Below are 16,697 nucleotides of genomic sequence, written 5' to 3'. Positions count from 1 at the left end.
TTTGAGATGGTCTATAATTCAAATATATGTTTTGTAATTCTGTAGGCAACTCTAAAGGAGCGTTTTGACTGGGAGGGGGCCGCAGGCCCTCAGTGGCAGGTGCTGGAGGGGGGTAAACCCTGTACAGACTGTGGTGTGCTGGTCGAGGGGACCGCCTTGTATTTTGGAGGAGCTGATGCCAGGCAGGCTGTCACTGCTGACCTGGACCTCCGGGGGGCAAAGTTAGTTCTTAACTGTTGTCACTCACAGTGAGACAATTTTAATTTGCTCAGACTCTTTAAGCACATCATAAAATGGATGTTTTTCCTATCAGGTTTGTGGAGTACTGGGCCAGGATTGGAAGTGAGGATAACATGACCATGTGCCACCGCCCAACTTGTCGTAAAGAGGGGGTGCTGCTGGACTACTCCATTGATGGAGGTGAAGAGAAAGCACACATGCCACATTACATTGAGTTCTTTATTATTCTTCTTTCTTTAATTTTCTTTTTTTTTTCTGGAACACTCAGGTGTGTCCTGGACACTACTGCATGAGATGGACTATCTGAAATATGTATCAGTGAGGAGAGACTACATTGTGCTACCAGAAGGAGCACTAACAAACGCCACACGCCTGCGATGGTGGCAGCCATTCACAATTTCATCAGGCTTAGCCTCCCCGAGCCTGGAAAGAGCTCAGTGGGCCATAGACAACATCTTGGTAGGAGGGTCAGATATCAACCCATCCACCCTGCTTGACACGTTTGATGACGGTGAGTTTGTGGATGTGCGTCAGAGACAGACAATATTCAAATATCTGATCACTCTGGTTTATCACTTTGATGTATCCTCTTCTTACATTCACCAGAGGGTGTTTCCCATGAGGAAAGCTGGAGTTTCTATCCCAATGCTGTGCGTACAGCAGGCTTCTGTGGAAATCCTTCATTCCACTTGTACTGGCCTAACAAGAACCAAGACAGGACGCACAACATCCTCGCCACTCGAGAGCTTATAGTGCAGCCTGGATACATTTTACAGTTCAAGGTGAAGAACTGACCCATTCTTATGATAACATTGGTCTATTTTTTGACAACTCCAGGAGCTTTATATCTTTTGTTACAGATTGTTGTTGGTTGTGAGGCAGACACATGTGAGGACCATCATTCTGTCCTGCTGCAGTACAGGAAAGATGCAAGGTAGAAAAAACAAATGGGGAGAGCCAACTGCAACAAATCCAACATCCGAGGATCTCTTAGAATTTGTTTTACATGGATTGTTTTCTGCTGATCGTTTCTCCCTTCAGGTCTGACTCGTGGCAGCTGGTACAGTCAGAGTGCCTCCCTTCCTCAGTAAACAACGTCGGCTGCTCGCCCTTCCAGTTCCACGAATCCACAATCTACAGTCCAGTCAACAGCTCAACGTGGACCAGGGTCACTGTCCAGCTGCCAGATCACGTCTCCTCGGGGTATTTAAGCATTTAGCTAAGGGATATTTGTATGTCTTCATGTTGAAGAAAAGTAAGTCTTTTGTAATGTCTTGTGTGCTTTAGGGCTACCCAGTTCCGCTGGATTCAGAAGGAGGGGACAGGAGAGAGGCACAGCTGGGGAGTGGACCATGTTTACATTGGCGAGGCATGCCCAGGGCTCTGCAGTGGCCATGGGTACTGCACAAGTGGAGTGGTCTGCATCTGCGACGAAGGATACCACGGTGGGCCAACAACAGTATAATTCCTGAAGAGATCTCTCTTTCCTCTTTTGCTGAGAGCATGAAACCTTTGTTTGCTAATATTTATCATCATTCTTCTGCTTCTTTCCTCTGACATTGACAGGTGATGACTGCTCCCTCTCAAGCACAGACCTGCCCAGCTCCATTAAGGACAACTTTGAGTCTGGTAGTGTGTCTCAGGAGAGCTGGCAGCTGATCCAGGGTGGTGGAGTGGGCAGCGGCTGTGGGCAGTTGTCACCACACGCTCACGGAGACTCTCTCTACTTCAATGGCTGTAAAATGAGGCAGGCAGTTACCAAACCACTGGACCTCACTAGAGCCAGGTACAGGTAAAAATGTAGAAACTAGATACTGTACATACGATACAGCTACTTCTGCCATCCCTTGTACATTTCAGTCATCTCCACATCAATATCTGTAATTCTTCTTTTCTTTAATCCTGTCTTTTTATCTGTTCCCCTGTCTTGTTACAGTAAGATCATGTTTGTGCTGCAGATCGGCAGCGTGGCTCAGACAGACAGCTGTAACATAGCTCTAGATCAGCCCGACACAGTGGACCGGGCCGTTCTGCTACAATACAGCATCAACAATGGAATCAGCTGGCATGTAATTGCCCAACACCAGCCCAAAGACTTCATAAAGGCCCAGAGAGTTTCCTACAACATTCCACTGTGAGTAATACTAATAAACACCTTGCACATAAGCAATTAGATACTCAGTTTAAGCTGAACTTTATTCTATCGAAGTAGCTTTAAAAAAAGAGATAGTTCAGATGTTTTGATGTGGGGCTTTGAAGAATATTTTAATGTCCTCAGTTCGAAGAACAAGGTTTATTTCTGACTGGACTGACGAGCTAACAGCTATTCTGAGCATGACCAAGAACAGAGTAGCTGTTATCTTATCATTAAACTTTGATACTATATTTGTCCAAACTGAGCATGTTCAAAAATCTTATCTGCAATTGGTAGGAAATTGATTGTTCATAACCTTTTCACAGAACCCCAATTCAAAAGATCTGGACTACCACTTTAAGACTTTAAAAGCTATTGTGGTATTAATCAATGTTGCATAAATTCCAGTTAGTATTAAAAGGCATCTGTTTTTGTCTTTAGAAAAACTTTGTAAATAATCAACATAAATGAAAAGTCTTTCAGAATATGTTATGACTCTTTTTCTGTCTCTATATTCAGATTTCTTCATTTGAGAAAGAATTTAACTCAGAAAATCATGTAGCTGTCATGACAGATGAGGAAAATATAGAGATAACTATATGGATGAGTAGAGTTGCCCTTACGATTGGCCTTCTACTCATCCTGAAAAACTTAGCAAATTATTCATATATAAAGATAGCCTCATTAGAAGTTGGAACAGTGTGTAATAAATCAGTGGTGACCACCTCCAGGCTAGTTCAAAACAGGTCTAAAATTTCACTCCACAATGTCTCTACAATCTCCCCAGTGAAGCGAGGGTTAAAGGGGTAATGCTGAGATGGTGGCAGCCAAGACACGATGGCGTGGGACATGACCAGTGGGCGTTGGACCATGTGGAAGTAGTTCTGTGAGTACCCAATTCCCAGCCCAGCTGTTGGGCTCCCCTCCACAAACTGGCCCCAACAGAGCCCAGAGCTACCCCTGTTTCTACCTCTGCCTGACCTGAGTACAAATGGTTCCTTCCACTCCACACTGACTCAGGGACACAGATAGAAGAACGTCTACATCTGAGCAGCATTTTGTTTTAAAAGCTTATCATGCCTTCCGGAGTAAAATGTACTCCTGGGTGGTTTACTGGAAAGGGTGCTGTTTGCTGATAGCTGTTTTGTTTACAACAGATCAACTCTTGCTGTCAGATCATGATATTTTCAGTGTTTTTGTGGAGTCCATGTATATTTCATAATATCAGGAACTGATTTAACCATTTAAAACATATCCAATTAAGTCTTAAGGCCTGTATATATTTAATCACAACTGAAATGCCACATGCCTACACTTATATACCACACTGCAATTTGGAATATATTATTTACATCATTTATTTATATGGAAATACTCGTGCATACAATCATAATTTACAGAATTCCTCAATTTTGTGATTTACAAAATCAAAAATGTTTGTGACATCATGTCTTTCTCCTTTGCACAGCTGCACATCCTTTCGGATGAGAACAAACAGTGTTAAACCACTGGTGTCAAAGTGGAAATAATTGGGATATTATGTATTATATTATTTATAAATTTCTGTGTTGCACTTTTGTTTACTTCTCTAAACAAAGAGGGGCAATGAAAGGAGACATTTGAGGCTTTACTCCAGCCACAGAAATTGTTAAAATAATAAGCTGTGGGAGTAAAATCTTCTATGTAGAAGACTTCAGTTACTTGTATTTTTACTGCAATAGGATTTATTTTTATTTTGAAGGATGCTGGATAGCATAATAATGATTTAATTGGTTTACTTAAACTTTAACGTTAGACAGATGCCACAACAGCAAAAATAAAGTGGCTTATAAAAGAACAACATAAGTGTCATAAATCTGTGACTTACTGTCAGGCCAGTAGGTGGTAATGCTCATCCAATTTAATGTTCTTTAATCCATATTTATGAATGTTTTTCTGCCTAAATCTGTTGATCACTGATCAGCAGTGACAGTAAATAATTGTTTGCCTGACAGGATATATTTTTAGGTGCTAAAAAGTTTCAAAGCAATTCTGTGATCGCATTTAATGCTGTTTTCTTAGCAAACACTTTAGGAATTGCATTTACCTCCAGTCAAAGTGGAAGAGTTATTTTCACCCCTAAATGGGTGAAGGCATTACACGAGGGCCATAAAGTACCCAAATGTGTCGCTCCACTCTATAGTGGTCGTTGAGGATTGTTCTGTTGTCAGTGTGGTTTTGTTAAATTAGCCTATTTGCCGTGTTTGAATCCTTCAGTCAATGATTATCCAGGTTGTAAGTCTCTGCCACTGTTTTTTTTGCTTGATGGAAGCTGAAAAGGTTTCGAACCAATCATGTGCAGGACTTTATTATGACTTTTCAAATCTCAAAAGGTACATTTTTGTGACTACTGTAAACTCACATCTTCTTAAAATTCTTCTTTTAAAATGCATTACCTTTCTTTAAAAAAAAAAAAAAATTGATCTGATAAATACTTTGCTCTCAATCCCTGATTGTATTTTTCTCTTTTTTTTCTCAATTTGTACTACATTACAGTTTTATTACTTTTTACCGGCCTATATTTCTTCTCCAAATTAAAGCCAAATTGAAGCTTAAAAATGGTTCAAATTGTGGAGATTCTAGATGACACTGAAGATATCATGATCTTTATGCTAACTTTGCACATACTAACATGGTACCATCTGAAAGCATTTTAAACGCATTTCCTTCACATGCTGTGGGTTTCAGAATGACATTCTCTCACAGAAATGTTTAACTAAAGCATTTCGAAATCTTCATAAAACAGCCATGTTGAGTTCAAATTCTGCAAAGCCATTTAGAAACACACCTAAACACACACTGATGCCTAACCTGAGCTGTCCCTGGTCTTCATGGCCGTGACCTGTCCCACTCCTTCCTTTGCATTTGCTCAGTTTTCAACAGTGTCTGCTGAAAAAAGTGACCGTGACCCTCACACTTTGCTCTGTTGTTTATTTCTCTCTGTTCACCACTCCTTCACACGTTTCCTCTCCACTCCTCCTGCTCAATCTTTTTCTTTTGGCTCGACTTTGCCTTTCCTCCCTTGCTGCTTTTACCGTCGCCGCTGACAACGTGTTTGTGCTCGCTCCTCTGCTTGGTCCACATGCCTTCCTTCATCATCAACATCGTCATCCTCTCTCCCCTTTTTTATCCTCTTATTCTTTCCCTTAAACTTCTTCTCTTACCATTCTGGCACACAATGAATGGATTCTTACTGTTTATCCCTCTTTCTGCTCATCATCTATGTTACATCTCTCCTCCACCAATTTTACTGCTTTCATACTCTTTTCTTCCTTCCTCTCTTTCCAACTTTGGGTCTCTGCCTCCCCAGGCTGGGGCTCCTACCCCCCCAGACCTTTCTACGAGACAGCAGTCCCCTCCTCCTCCTGCCTCCCCCCTCTCGCGCTCTAACCTCTGCTCTCTTCTGTATTCTGCTCCCTCTGGCATGGCTGTAGTGTGAGGTAAGTTCTCCGCCTCTGAATGCAGCCCCCACCACCACCACCCCTTCACCACCACACACAGATCCTTCCTCCCAAACCGTCCCCCCCCCCCCTCCCTGTAACACTGCAGACACCCTTCTTCTAAGTTTGCATACACATCCAGCCCCCTCTCATCACTACCATGCTCATCGTTTGAATTAACACCCGAGGCAGGTCAAAGGGCAGGCCAGCTGCTCACAGTGTTCAGGTGAAGGCTCGCTGACAAAATAACTCTCAGCACAGACAATAAAACAACATTCATCACAACCAAGTGGATGGAGGGCCAAAAACCAAGTACAGAAATGGTTAACATGTATTCAAAATGTGATTTTGACTTGAATAATATCTTTTTGCACAATAACCAAAGCCTTATTTATTGGGTTATGTTTCATATGAAGATGTCAATGGTATCATGTTTGTGTTTTTATGTGTGATGTAATTCATCACTATATATCTGTATCTGTTTATTTTGTTCTTGGTAGGATTTAAACCAAAATCTGGTTTGGTGTTTTTGATCTAGCTGCCTATTTTGAAGCTAACATGAACTACTTACTTTCAAAAAATCCACTTGTTACATCCAGTATTTAGAAACTTAAGCACTGCTTTCCATTGAGCTGAATAGTGCTGAATAGAGGGGATTGACTATTATTATTGTTATTTTTAAATGAACTCACATTTAGTCACTGAGTTCCATCCAGTTTCTTTCAAACTTATTTGCCCTTGCATGGCTTCATGGATCGACTGTTGCAATGACTCTCCATCCTCTTTTTTTCACTCATGGCTGTTTGTTTGTCTGTCTGTTTGAGGACAACAACAACAACTTGTCTCTGGGCCAGGAGCTCCCACCTCACCTCGCTTTGGTTTCTGATTGAACAACCCCTGTTCTGAAAGAGTTGGGACGTTGTGAAGAATGGAAATCAAAACAGAGTGCAATGATTTAGAGCTTAGAAACCCATATTTTACTAACAAAGGAGCATAGCAAACATATTAAATGTTGAAACTAAGAAATTGTATTTGTTTTTTTAAACACAAGGTAGTTTTGAATTTTATGGCAACAAAAATATTCAAAAAAGTTGGGACAGGATCAACAAAATACATTAAAAGTAAAGTGTACAAATAAGAAACAGCTGGAGGAGCATTTTGCAACTAATTAGGTTAATTATTAATAGGCCAGTAAGAGGACTGGGTATAAAAAGAGCATTTTAAAGAAGCTGAATCTCTCAGAAGTTAAGATGGGCAGAGGTTCACCAGTCTATAAAAAGCTATGTCTAAAAATAGTGGAACAATTTCAGAATAATGTTCCTCAGTGGTAAATTGGGAAGACTTTCAATATCCCATCATCTACAGTTCATTATATCATCAAAAGAGTCTGGAGAAATGAGCTCAAAGGACAAGACTGAAAGTCAATACTGGACGCCGTAATCTTCAGGCTCTGTCATACAAAAGAGCCATATGTGAACACCATCCTGAAACACTTCTGTCTTCTCTGGGCAAAAGCTCATTCAAATGGACTGAAGCAATGTGGAAAACAGTTCTGTGGTCAGAGAAATCCAAATTTAAAATTCTTTTGGAAACCACAGATACCATGTCTTCCATACTAAAGAGGAGAGGGACCATCTAGCTTGTTATCAGTGCACAATTCAAAAGTTTCTCTCATGGTATAGGGGTGCATTAGTGCCTATGGCATGGGCATACACATCTGGAAAGGCACCATCAATGCAGAAAAGTATATCCAAATTTCAGAACAACATATCCTCTCCTCTCATCCAGCAAAGAACCAGACATGGTAAACAGCTAGAATCCTCCATCAGAGAAGAATGGGACAATATTCCCTCCAAAATCTCCAGCAGCTGCTCTCCTCAGGTCCTAAACATTTACAGACTGCTGTAAAAAAAGAGAGGATGCTTCACATCGACTTGTCCCAACTTTTCATCAAATTCAAAAGTTTATTTCTTTAAAAAATGATATATTTTAGTTATAAAATTTGAGATGTGTTCCATTGTGAAAAAAAAAATGTTTATAAGTTTTGTATTTCATTACCTTATGTTTTTATTCAGAATTTACACAACATCCCAACTTTTTTTGAATTTGTGTTGTAAATCAGAACCATAAGATCACACAAGTCGCTCTAACACACAATTTAACAACCATTTTTTTAAACAAATCCACCATCACGGCATCACCCATCACACACACACACACCATCCACCACCTTCCCCAGCCCGTCCTGCCCTCCCACCCGCTTCACAGAGACCCCACCCTGCCTGCCCTGGCTGCACTCCTGGCTCACTGGCACCGCCCTGCTGGATGGAAGAGGCAATAAACAGGCTAAGCAAGAGTGATCTTCTGCAGCTTTTCTCTGTGACTTAGTTTTAAAACCCTTTCCTGCTCAGGACCCTGCACTTTTATACTTTTTTTTTGTTGTTGTTTTTGTTGCCTTTTTTTAACTTTGACTTCAAACACTCAGTGTCAGAGTTTTGTGTTTGTAGACTTCCTGTGTGTCCTGTGTCTTGTCCTGTCAAAAGTTAGTTAGTTGAATCACCATGTTCACCATGTAGCTGCCTTCCATTTGTGCAGAATGTTAATAAATCCAAGTGTAAACTAGTGCCATGAGACTTATGCAGCTGTTGAGTGTTTGAGGTCATGGTTGATTGAAAATCACAGCATGAACCTGGAGGTGAGAGAATGTTGAAGCTACATTCGATCATTTTGCGTGTTTGCATGCATGAATTGGAGCGTGAGTGTATGGGAATGAGTGTGAATTTATAGTCCGTTTTACTCTGCCACTAACGTTCACACTCGTTTTTCCCCTCCCTCTTTTACTGACTTTGTATCCCCCCTCAGCACGCGCAAACAAAACTACATGATGAACTTTGCCAGACAGACCGGCATGCGCCACTACTACAGCCGCAAGAGGCGGGCACTGCAGCAGCGTGCCTGAACTCCCGCCAAAGAGGGATCTCTGACCTGCCAATCACACATCATCCTGCCTCACACGTCCCTGTTCTCCTGACCACGTATCACTCTGCTGTGACCCATCCACCGGTGGATTCTGAGCTCCATCTCTGCCACAAACAGTCACCCAACTGCTCCAGCCAAGCATGTCCTTCCCAACGGCACAGATCAACAAGAATTAAACTAAAGGAAGGATTAAAACGTCCCCTTCGTTTGCTTTTTTTCTTCCCCCAAAAGGATGGTCTGAGTTTTTAGGTTTGTAATTGTTGCTATTGTTTCTCCCTCAGGTCACCACCCTCTCCCCTATATTTTTTCCTACCACACTGTGAATTAAAAAGAAAGCAAATCACTGGTGAACTGACCAGCTGATTGGAGATTAGCCTCCCAGTTCCACTGAGCCACCAAGGGAGGGGGGGGGAGAACCACTCTGCTGCCGCCAAACCAGTGCGCCAAGAAAGACACAATGATCCGGATCATTACGAGGAATAAAGGTGATGAAGAAGCTCAAAAAAAGAAGAAAAACAAAAAAGAAGAAAAAAAAAGTACTGATGTTTTTGGTGTTCTGTGTGTCTGTGAGTTCTTTTTGTGCTGAGTTGACTGTGGTGTTCTGTTTGTTTGTTCATTCGTTTTCTACTTATTCATATTAAAGGGGGAGGGATCGGGGGGGTGCTGGGTTCTGTTTCCTTCTTTATTGGATCAGGTGTGGAGCGGGGCAGCAAAAGCCCAGAAAACACACCTAGGACGAAGAAAAGAGAGATTAGCACGACAATGGGAAAAGAAAATATGGAAGAAAAAAGAAAAGACTGTTCAAGATTTTTTGCTTTTTTAAATCCTTTTTTTTTATATATGTTGGTTTCCGAAAACACAGATATTTATGGTAAATGGTTCTTCACGTAACCTATTTAAGATGCACTGTGCGTGAAATCTGTATGTTATTTTCTAGTGTTAAGTTATTAAACAAGTCGAGTCAGGCTCTCAGACTGCATCATCTCCCCTCTTCCTTCACTTTCCTCTTCTCTTGTGCTGTTTCCCCCTCCTCCCTTTTCTTCCCACTTTCTCTGCTGATATCTGATACCTGGAGGTGAGGCTCTATCAGTGTTGTTTTTTGAAGTCTGTGTAATATGGACCCTCTGCCCTCAGTGTGACTCCAGTATAGCAAACTCCTGTATATATATGTATATCCACTATGGGGAGACCCAGCAGCCTTATAAAAGGGAAATAAAGAACTGTCAAACCTCAATGTCTCGTCTTCTTTCTCACTTTTTAAAGCCAAAAATTTATCAGCTGTGTACCACACCAAGTTAGTCTGCCTCAGGAAATGGTAACCTTATTTATTGTAGCTTTTATGCTTAAAGTGACAGTTCCGATCTTGAAAAGTGAGCGTCTGTGGAAAGTTTATGAACAATGTTGTCACATTGTTGAAATTGAGCTAAACATTAGCAAGATAGCAGCCGAGAGTCTCATACTCTGGAGTCTGTTTACATAAGACCTTCCTTCAAAGCTCTGCCATTAACCTTTGACTGTCACAGTTAATCAGCCTTAGCCAGCAAAAAGTGGGTATAACTCCATTCATTTGACAAATATAGAACTAAACCTTGAAGTGGTAGCAGTTAAGAGACATCTATAACAAACACACTGACGGTGAGATCTCACAAGATTGTGCATATTATTGAAGTTTGTCCAAAAAGAGCTCTAACGTTCCCATTTCTCAGTATAAGATGATCTTAGTTTAAAACCTCTGGCATAACAAGCAGTGGGTGATATGCTTCATTAAGCTCAAATAGTGGCAGCAGCACCTAGTTCAGGGGTAGGCAACCCTGGTCCTGGAGAGCCACTATCCTGCATGTTTTGCTTGTTTCCCAGCTCCAACACACATGATTCAATAGTTAAATCACCTCTTCATGTTCTGCAGAAGCCTGTTAATGACACAATGATTCAAATCAGGTGTGTTGTAGCAGAGAAACAAGTAAAACATGCAGGGTAGTGGCTCTCCAGGACCAGGGTTGCCTACCCCTGACCTAGTTGTAGCACTTTTGATGTAGTTTTGGGTACTTCCTGTAGGGAATATGTTTCAGCTAAAATCATTGTGTAATATGAAACAGACTTGAGTGTAAAGGTTTATAAAGTAGCATTTAATGAAGCGCTGTGAATGTTTAAGATTTGAGTTGTTTAAAGGCAGCAACTGCCCACTTTGGTCTTTTCCATTAGCTCAATTAGTCAGAATAAAACTTTATAGACTGGGGGTTGTTTAAAGAGCCATCTACAACAGGTAAGATATTAATTGTTCATAACTTTTCCACAGAACCTCATGAAACCATCTTTAAGATCTAAATAAAAGAATACTTTTATCTCCTAATAAAGTCCACAAAAGTAAAAAAATAAATAAATAGACAAACTTATTAAATTAGCAGGTTTAGAAAAAGTGAGGTTTTATTTCATATTTAGATAAAATTATGAAAATTATCCATATGTCTAGGCTATTTGTGTATAGTAGCACTCAAACAAATTCCTTTTTTTTTTTACAAAAAGATTTATTATAGTAAAAGCACAAAAACTTTTAAGATAAAAGGATTAAATAAAAAACACTTCCGGTCATCACTATGGTGCACACCTCAGTGTTTTCAAACTGGGTGTTGACTACATGTGAACTGTCCAGTGTAGTATAACTCACAAACCGTAGACCATCACTACTACAGCCACTAAAATCACAGCGATACAGAAAGGTTTGAGTGCAGAACATGAGTTACAGAACTGCCAGTCACAGCAGCTGTAGGTCATGGTGTGAACCGTCCCTCTGACACGGATGTTGCTCATACGACTGCAGCGCTCCTCCGGCATGCAGCCCCTGGCTGTCAGAGCTGTGTAGTTGCCGTAGCGACCCAGGCCCTTGAAGCACACCTCTTTGGGAGGACACTCGGTCACAATAAGTTCAAAGGTCTTCTCTTTATTCTTCTCCAGGATGGGGCTGAAGTAGCAAAGCAGGTTTTCACAGCGCAGCACAGGCAGACACAGAAAACACAACACGGCAACTTGAAGGAGCTGCAGAAGGTTCAGCCTGTAGGATTAAAAAAATTTAAAATTACAAAGATTTGGCACTTATTTTTTTAATTGAAGTTAGAATTTACCAAAGTAGAAATAATACAGTTTTACAAACACTTGTTTCTGGGGTTGCATTGGTCAAACATTAATTCCTGTGTTTCTTCACATCTTCTTTATTGATAAAAGTTGTAAATGAAAAGACTTAGGGTTAAAATGGCAGCCATTTAACTTTCCTTTTAGCAAAGGAAACACTGGACATCCCCCAATAAAAATTTAGGGTACAGTTGTTTCTTCCCCTCACCCCTCTTCCAACCATTACATTTAAACAGTCACTGCATTTAAAAAAAAAAAAATCAAATTCTAGAAAAAGGGGAGTCTGAGCAGCAAAAGGTCAAAATCTTTCACTTTTGCAAGTCAGGAACCTTGACACAGAAGGTATATTTTGATATAAGTTGATACAGCCTGGTATTTTATACAGAATGAGGTTTTGAATACCTAATGTTCCTTATTTAATGTAAAATATCTTTCCTGTAGATTTACAAATCCACATTTAACTGTAGTCAGTTTCTCATTGCAGCTTTTATCAAAGTAAAAGAAAAGGTACAGTTAGCATTTTAGTTTTTGTCTTGAACCCTAACAATCCTTTACCTTTCATACATTGAAACTGAACAACATTTAGACTTTTCCTGTTCTTAAGTTTTCATTCTTAAAGTTGTTGAAAGTAGCAAAATTTGAGAACCATTTTAAACCTGCAAGCAGAAATCACATGTTACACATGACAATGGTCTAACGCTATCAAAAAACTAGTCTTGACCTGCTCTGTAGTTTGCCACATAACTAATAGGGTCTCACCTTCTCATACAGACAACTTCTAATCTTTAATTGCTTATCAAATTTAGAATTTTGTCTGTCATTGACAGAAAAAAAAAAACCTCTGCAAATGTTCATACTTTCACACCCTGATCAGTTCATACAAAAGGTGACAGCTGAACAGTACCTTTCTAAACAGTTTCATTTAAAGTGATAGCCATAAAAGACTTTTAGTGCATACCTTTATCGAAGACTTACCGAGCCATTGCAGAGGTTTTAAATTCAATCAATCAAAACTTCTCAGAGTTTCTCTTGATGAGGCGCAATCTCCTCACTGTTTGATGATCCTCACAAAAGGAGCCACACCTTTCAGCACACCTGCTAGCAATGTTCCCACAAATCAACTACACTGAAGTGCTTCATCATGGCGCTTTTATTCAGCGCGAAGTACAAATCAGAAAGTACAAATAATGAAAGTTATTATACCAGGAGGATAGTTGAGAAGTCCAACCTGTTCTCTCTGGACCACAACTTATAAAGTACACCATAATAATTTATATTTACACATTCATTTACAAAATTTAAAATGGAGTCAGACAGCATGCAAACATATGACTAAATGTTAGTCGCCTTTTGGAGACAAAGTCCCTGTGGCTAACAGGCCCTGCCTCAGTCGTTAACAGTATGATCTATTCACATGAACTCCCTGGTTCCTCCTCTGCAGCGTCAGGGATGGTGTTATTGACTTGCTCAGCTTTGACCATCCCCAGAAGCTTCTTCAGGCTCGTGTCAGACTTTGGTGCATGGTTACAATTGTCTTTGCAGCAGCAAGTGTGACTGACGTTGTACGCAACTCCACGGTAAGAGACCATTTCATGTGAGCCACAGAGCCCAGCGTCCACGCAGCCCTGAGCGGAAAGGATGTGGACGGAGCCATACCGGCCTCTGGAGCTGGAGCAGCGCTGGGAGGGCAGGCACTCACTGGTTAAGTTGGAGCAAGACTTGCCTTTGAGCTGCAGAGGACAGAAGTAACAAGACAGGCCATCCAGGGTGAGGGCAGGGAGGACCAGAGCAGAGACGAAAATGATGGAGGTCAGGAACCAGCCTGGCCCAGACAGATGGACATCCATGCTGTGAATCATCCACAGATGAGGCGTAGATTAAAAAAAAAGAAACAATATTCAATAAGGACTTTGTTGTGTGTTTGTTTTCAGTTTGTGTAGATGTGTTGCTCACCTGTTGTGTCTTTGTGACCCCATCTTCCAGTGGGTGGAAACCCCCAGCAGACATCTGAATTTGTGTCACCACCATTAAAGCCTCTGATTACTGATCAGAAGCAGGTGTGACTGAAAGCAACGACGCATACACGCAGGGACAGACACACAAAACAAAAAAGCTTTCTAAACTTGATTTGATTTTTATTGCTTTTAAACCACATCTCGCTCACTGTTTCAAAACACTCTTCGTCACGGTTAAAGAATAAAACAGCTTAGCTGAGACAAACAACAGAACTGCAGTGCCATCTGGTGTTTGACGCAGCACAGTGAGCACACCCATCAAGAATAACAGACATATGAACAGTCCAGTCCAGCAGTAATTCTACTTTGGAAAACAGTGTGCCAGTCGGAGCTCCATGCTCAGTAAGAATAGCAGTTAACGTCCCAGTGTGATTTCTGATGTCCTGCTCATGTTCCATAGTCAGAGGGAAATGAAAGGCGTGCCTCCTTGTACAGAGGTTCCTGTGAAGAAAAGCAAGAAAAAATGCAGGCAAGAGATAATTTTACTGCACATGTTTATGTCAGATGATGAGATGCAAGAAACACTTACAAAGCAATGTAATACATTAATTCCAATGTTAAAAAAAAAAACGTTTTTATTACCAGATGCCAAAGCCAAAGGTGGAGAGATAATGTTTTTTGTCTGTGCTTGTAAGTGTGCATTTGTTTGCCTGTATCATCAGCAAAATATCTCATGAATCACAGAACAGGTTTTTATTAAACTTTTAGTTTGTAATTATTAGGTTGACATCTAAAGCTGATTAACCTTTGGACTCAACCTGACTCAAGATGGCCATCACAGCAAAGGAAACTTAACAAATACAAAAATGAGAATAACTTTTACAGAAGTTGTGCTAAAATTTCAGGATTTAGTAGCTGCGACTAATTCTTAACTTATACTTTGAGTGCTTACTGAATGTGCAACATCTGTTTAAAACTGTTTAAAACCAGCTAAGAACCCACTACTCTTTGAAAAGGAGTTAGCTAAACGTCATATTTTGAACTTCATAAGAAAACGGCTTTGACACTCATTACTGAGCTCCATTAAACATAAACTAACTAACTGTTTCAGCAGAGATTAAGTTCTTTGCTTACAGCCAGCTCTTCCTCCTCGTTCCTCTTATCAGCCTCATCCCACTCTTCCTCTACCTCTGTGGGGTCATAGCTGTACAGAGGAATCAGCCGGTGGCGCAGCTCATCTAATCTGAAAGGGGAGGGGGGAATCAAAAACAACTAAACCTAGACAGAATTTACAAAAAAGGTAGAATATTTCAAGCTTCTCTTAATTTGCGTCTTAAATTAGAAAATAGGAAAAAAGCACCTTACCTTGATCTCCTTTTTAAATAACAAACCTAAAGAGGGATACACAACCTTAGGTAGTTCATATACAGGCATGTTGCAGAAAATCAAGAGGACCATTCTTACCACTGCCACTATGCATCCAATCACAGTCAGAAGAAGGAGTGGTATGAGTGCATAGTAACCAGAAAATGTGGGTTTGTTGTGTGGCGCGGAGGTTAAAGGAGTTGTGTGGTTCTGATTCATTTCTTTTCAGCTCAGTTCCCTCCTTTTTTGGAGTGTGCCTCAGCTGACACCTCTGCGACACATTCAGTGGAGAGCTGGCACCTCCGAAAAGGTTGTCAAGATGTTTCTTAACCCTTCGGAAGGCTCCTTGTTTATGCTTTGGAGAATCAAGAAAAACATGTTTTCCCATCAGAGGCATCATGAATGAGTCGGTGTGGTGGATTTTATGAACTGATAGTGACACTGAGGGAGTACAAGGTGTCTTCTTAGTTGCTTTAACTAAAAAAATAAAGTGCAACAACAACAAAAAATAATATTAAAATCCAACTTACCACAAACGTTACCTGCAGTGCTTCCTGGCACACATTTTCTTCCTGCTTCCTTTTCGGAGTCACAAAAGAAACCAAAGCTGCGTTCTCATTTGTCAACCTGCTTTCTGACATTCCTGAGCGAGGAGTGGATCAGCTGATGTCTGGTTGAACTAGGGGAATCTTTAAATTACATTTACAAGAAGCATGCATGTTTTAGGCCTGGAAAGTAGGGATATATGCAAAAATAAAAATTAAAAAAATGTTTAAAAAAACTCACACCTGACCTTCTGTCAGAATTTTAGGCTACAATCATTTCATGCTAAGAAAATAGAGTCATACCATGAAAATACTTTATGTGCAAACTAATGCAATATTGTAAGATCTCATGGTCAGAGTACGTGCTGTGAGGGACTCTCAGCTTCTGCCACACCAAATTATAGCACAATATCATTAAAACTGATTGAGTTATAGCCATTTTTATGTTTTTTAAGGTCAGTCGGCTGTGGTGGACATCTTGAATCGGGTTAACTCCACTAATTAATCAGGTGTAACTGTACATCCAATGATTACTTTCTGTGAGTTTCATTAAAATTTGTCCGGTGGTTCATGAAATATTTTGTTTACAGATAGACACACACACAAAGTATTAGACAAATACATTGTTGCTTGCCTTTCAGTGTCAGGCAAAATAATGCTGGAAGAACATGCAATAAACTGGAACAACAAAATATTACATATATTATAATCTGTGCTTACATTAATAGTAAGTGTATTTGGATTACTATAAATGTAGTGTTTAAAAAAAAGGGGCAGTGGTTTCTGTCAGCAACTAAATGTAGTATTGAGATTTCTCCAGCAGAGGGAAAAATGTTGTAGCTGGCTGGAGGGGAGGGAGAGGGGGAGGAGAGAC

General features: G+C 40.4%; 4 protein-coding genes across 8 annotated transcripts in view; 1 reads left to right on the top strand and 3 right to left on the bottom strand.

The window, feature by feature from the left end:
• Nucleotides 1–10,066, top strand: part of reln (reelin) — a 99,262-nt gene extending 89,196 nt beyond the window's left edge. The window contains exons 54-65 of one of the 4 annotated variants that reach the window (XM_017405917.2): nt 46–221; nt 314–420; nt 509–751; nt 847–1,022; nt 1,101–1,174; nt 1,282–1,443; nt 1,528–1,685; nt 1,807–2,026; nt 2,177–2,374; nt 3,162–3,260; nt 5,848–5,853; nt 8,716–10,066. In XM_017405917.2, the coding sequence (XP_017261406.1) occupies nt 46–221; nt 314–420; nt 509–751; nt 847–1,022; nt 1,101–1,174; nt 1,282–1,443; nt 1,528–1,685; nt 1,807–2,026; nt 2,177–2,374; nt 3,162–3,260; nt 5,848–5,853; nt 8,716–8,812 (1,716 nt within the window). In that variant the 3' untranslated portion in view covers nt 8,813–10,066. Of the gene's footprint in view, nt 1–45; nt 222–313; nt 421–508; nt 752–846; nt 1,023–1,100; nt 1,175–1,281; nt 1,444–1,527; nt 1,686–1,806; nt 2,033–2,176; nt 2,375–3,161; nt 3,261–5,847; nt 5,854–8,715 lie in introns of all 4 variants that reach the window. The other 3 variants (XM_017405916.2, XM_017405918.2, XM_017405919.2) reach the window with 3 other exon arrangements.
• Nucleotides 10,067–11,262: 1,196 nt separating this feature from the next.
• Nucleotides 11,263–13,333, bottom strand: LOC119617432 (protein Bouncer-like). The gene is made up of 3 exons (XM_037978046.1): nt 13,162–13,333; nt 12,934–13,056; nt 11,263–11,881 (listed from the first exon to the last, which is right to left on the bottom strand). The coding sequence occupies exons 2-3, from the start codon at nt 12,939–12,941 to the stop codon at nt 11,494–11,496; spliced, it is 396 nt and encodes a 131-aa protein (XP_037833974.1). The 5' UTR covers nt 12,942–13,056; nt 13,162–13,333; the 3' UTR covers nt 11,263–11,493.
• A 31-nt stretch (nt 13,334–13,364) lies between these two features.
• LOC108230010 (protein Bouncer) lies at nt 13,365–13,805 on the bottom strand. Its single transcript, XM_017405762.3, has one exon. The coding sequence runs from the start codon at nt 13,803–13,805 to the stop codon at nt 13,365–13,367; it is 441 nt and encodes a 146-aa protein (XP_017261251.2).
• A 129-nt stretch (nt 13,806–13,934) lies between these two features.
• On the bottom strand, nt 13,935–15,919 carry LOC119617433 (small integral membrane protein 29-like). Of its 2 annotated transcripts, none has more exons than XR_005233678.1 (5): nt 15,821–15,855; nt 15,378–15,633; nt 15,279–15,304; nt 15,048–15,156; nt 13,935–14,414 (listed from the first exon to the last, which is right to left on the bottom strand). XR_005233678.1 is itself a non-coding variant. In XM_037978047.1 (5 exons), the coding sequence occupies exons 2-5, from the start codon at nt 15,495–15,497 to the stop codon at nt 14,361–14,363; spliced, it is 309 nt and encodes a 102-aa protein (XP_037833975.1). In that variant the 5' UTR covers nt 15,498–15,633; nt 15,809–15,919; the 3' UTR covers nt 13,935–14,360. The 2 variants fall into 2 exon arrangements, 1 of the variants encoding a protein (XP_037833975.1); XM_037978047.1 differs by having other exon boundaries at nt 15,809–15,919.
• Between the last annotated feature and the right edge of the window lie 778 nt (nt 15,920–16,697).

Source organism: Kryptolebias marmoratus, linkage group LG11 (genome assembly GCF_001649575.2).
Source record: "Kryptolebias marmoratus isolate JLee-2015 linkage group LG11, ASM164957v2, whole genome shotgun sequence".
NCBI lineage: Eukaryota > Metazoa > Chordata > Actinopteri > Cyprinodontiformes > Rivulidae > Kryptolebias > Kryptolebias marmoratus.
The sequence above is the reverse complement of the archived record's forward strand: the minus strand, read 5'-3'. Positions and strand labels throughout refer to the sequence as shown.

What these genes read in the sequence shown, in the direction of transcription:
- LOC108230010 (XM_017405762.3), bottom strand. Translation starts at nt 13,805, where the DNA reads ATGGATGTCCATCTGTCTGGGCCAGGCTGGTTCCTGACCTCCATCATT.
- LOC119617433 (XM_037978047.1), bottom strand. Translation starts at nt 15,497, where the DNA reads ATGAATCAGAACCACACAACTCCTTTAACCTCCGCGCCACACAACAAA. An exon ending in TATTTAAAAAGGAGATCAAG is followed by an intron (nt 15,157 to 15,278) that starts GTAAGGTGCTTT and finishes CTCCCCTTTCAG; the next exon opens with ATTAGATGAGCTGCGCCACC. An exon ending in ACGAGGAGGAAGAGCTGGCT is followed by an intron (nt 14,415 to 15,047) that starts GTAAGCAAAGAA and finishes TTTTCTTCACAG; the next exon opens with GAACCTCTGTACAAGGAGGC.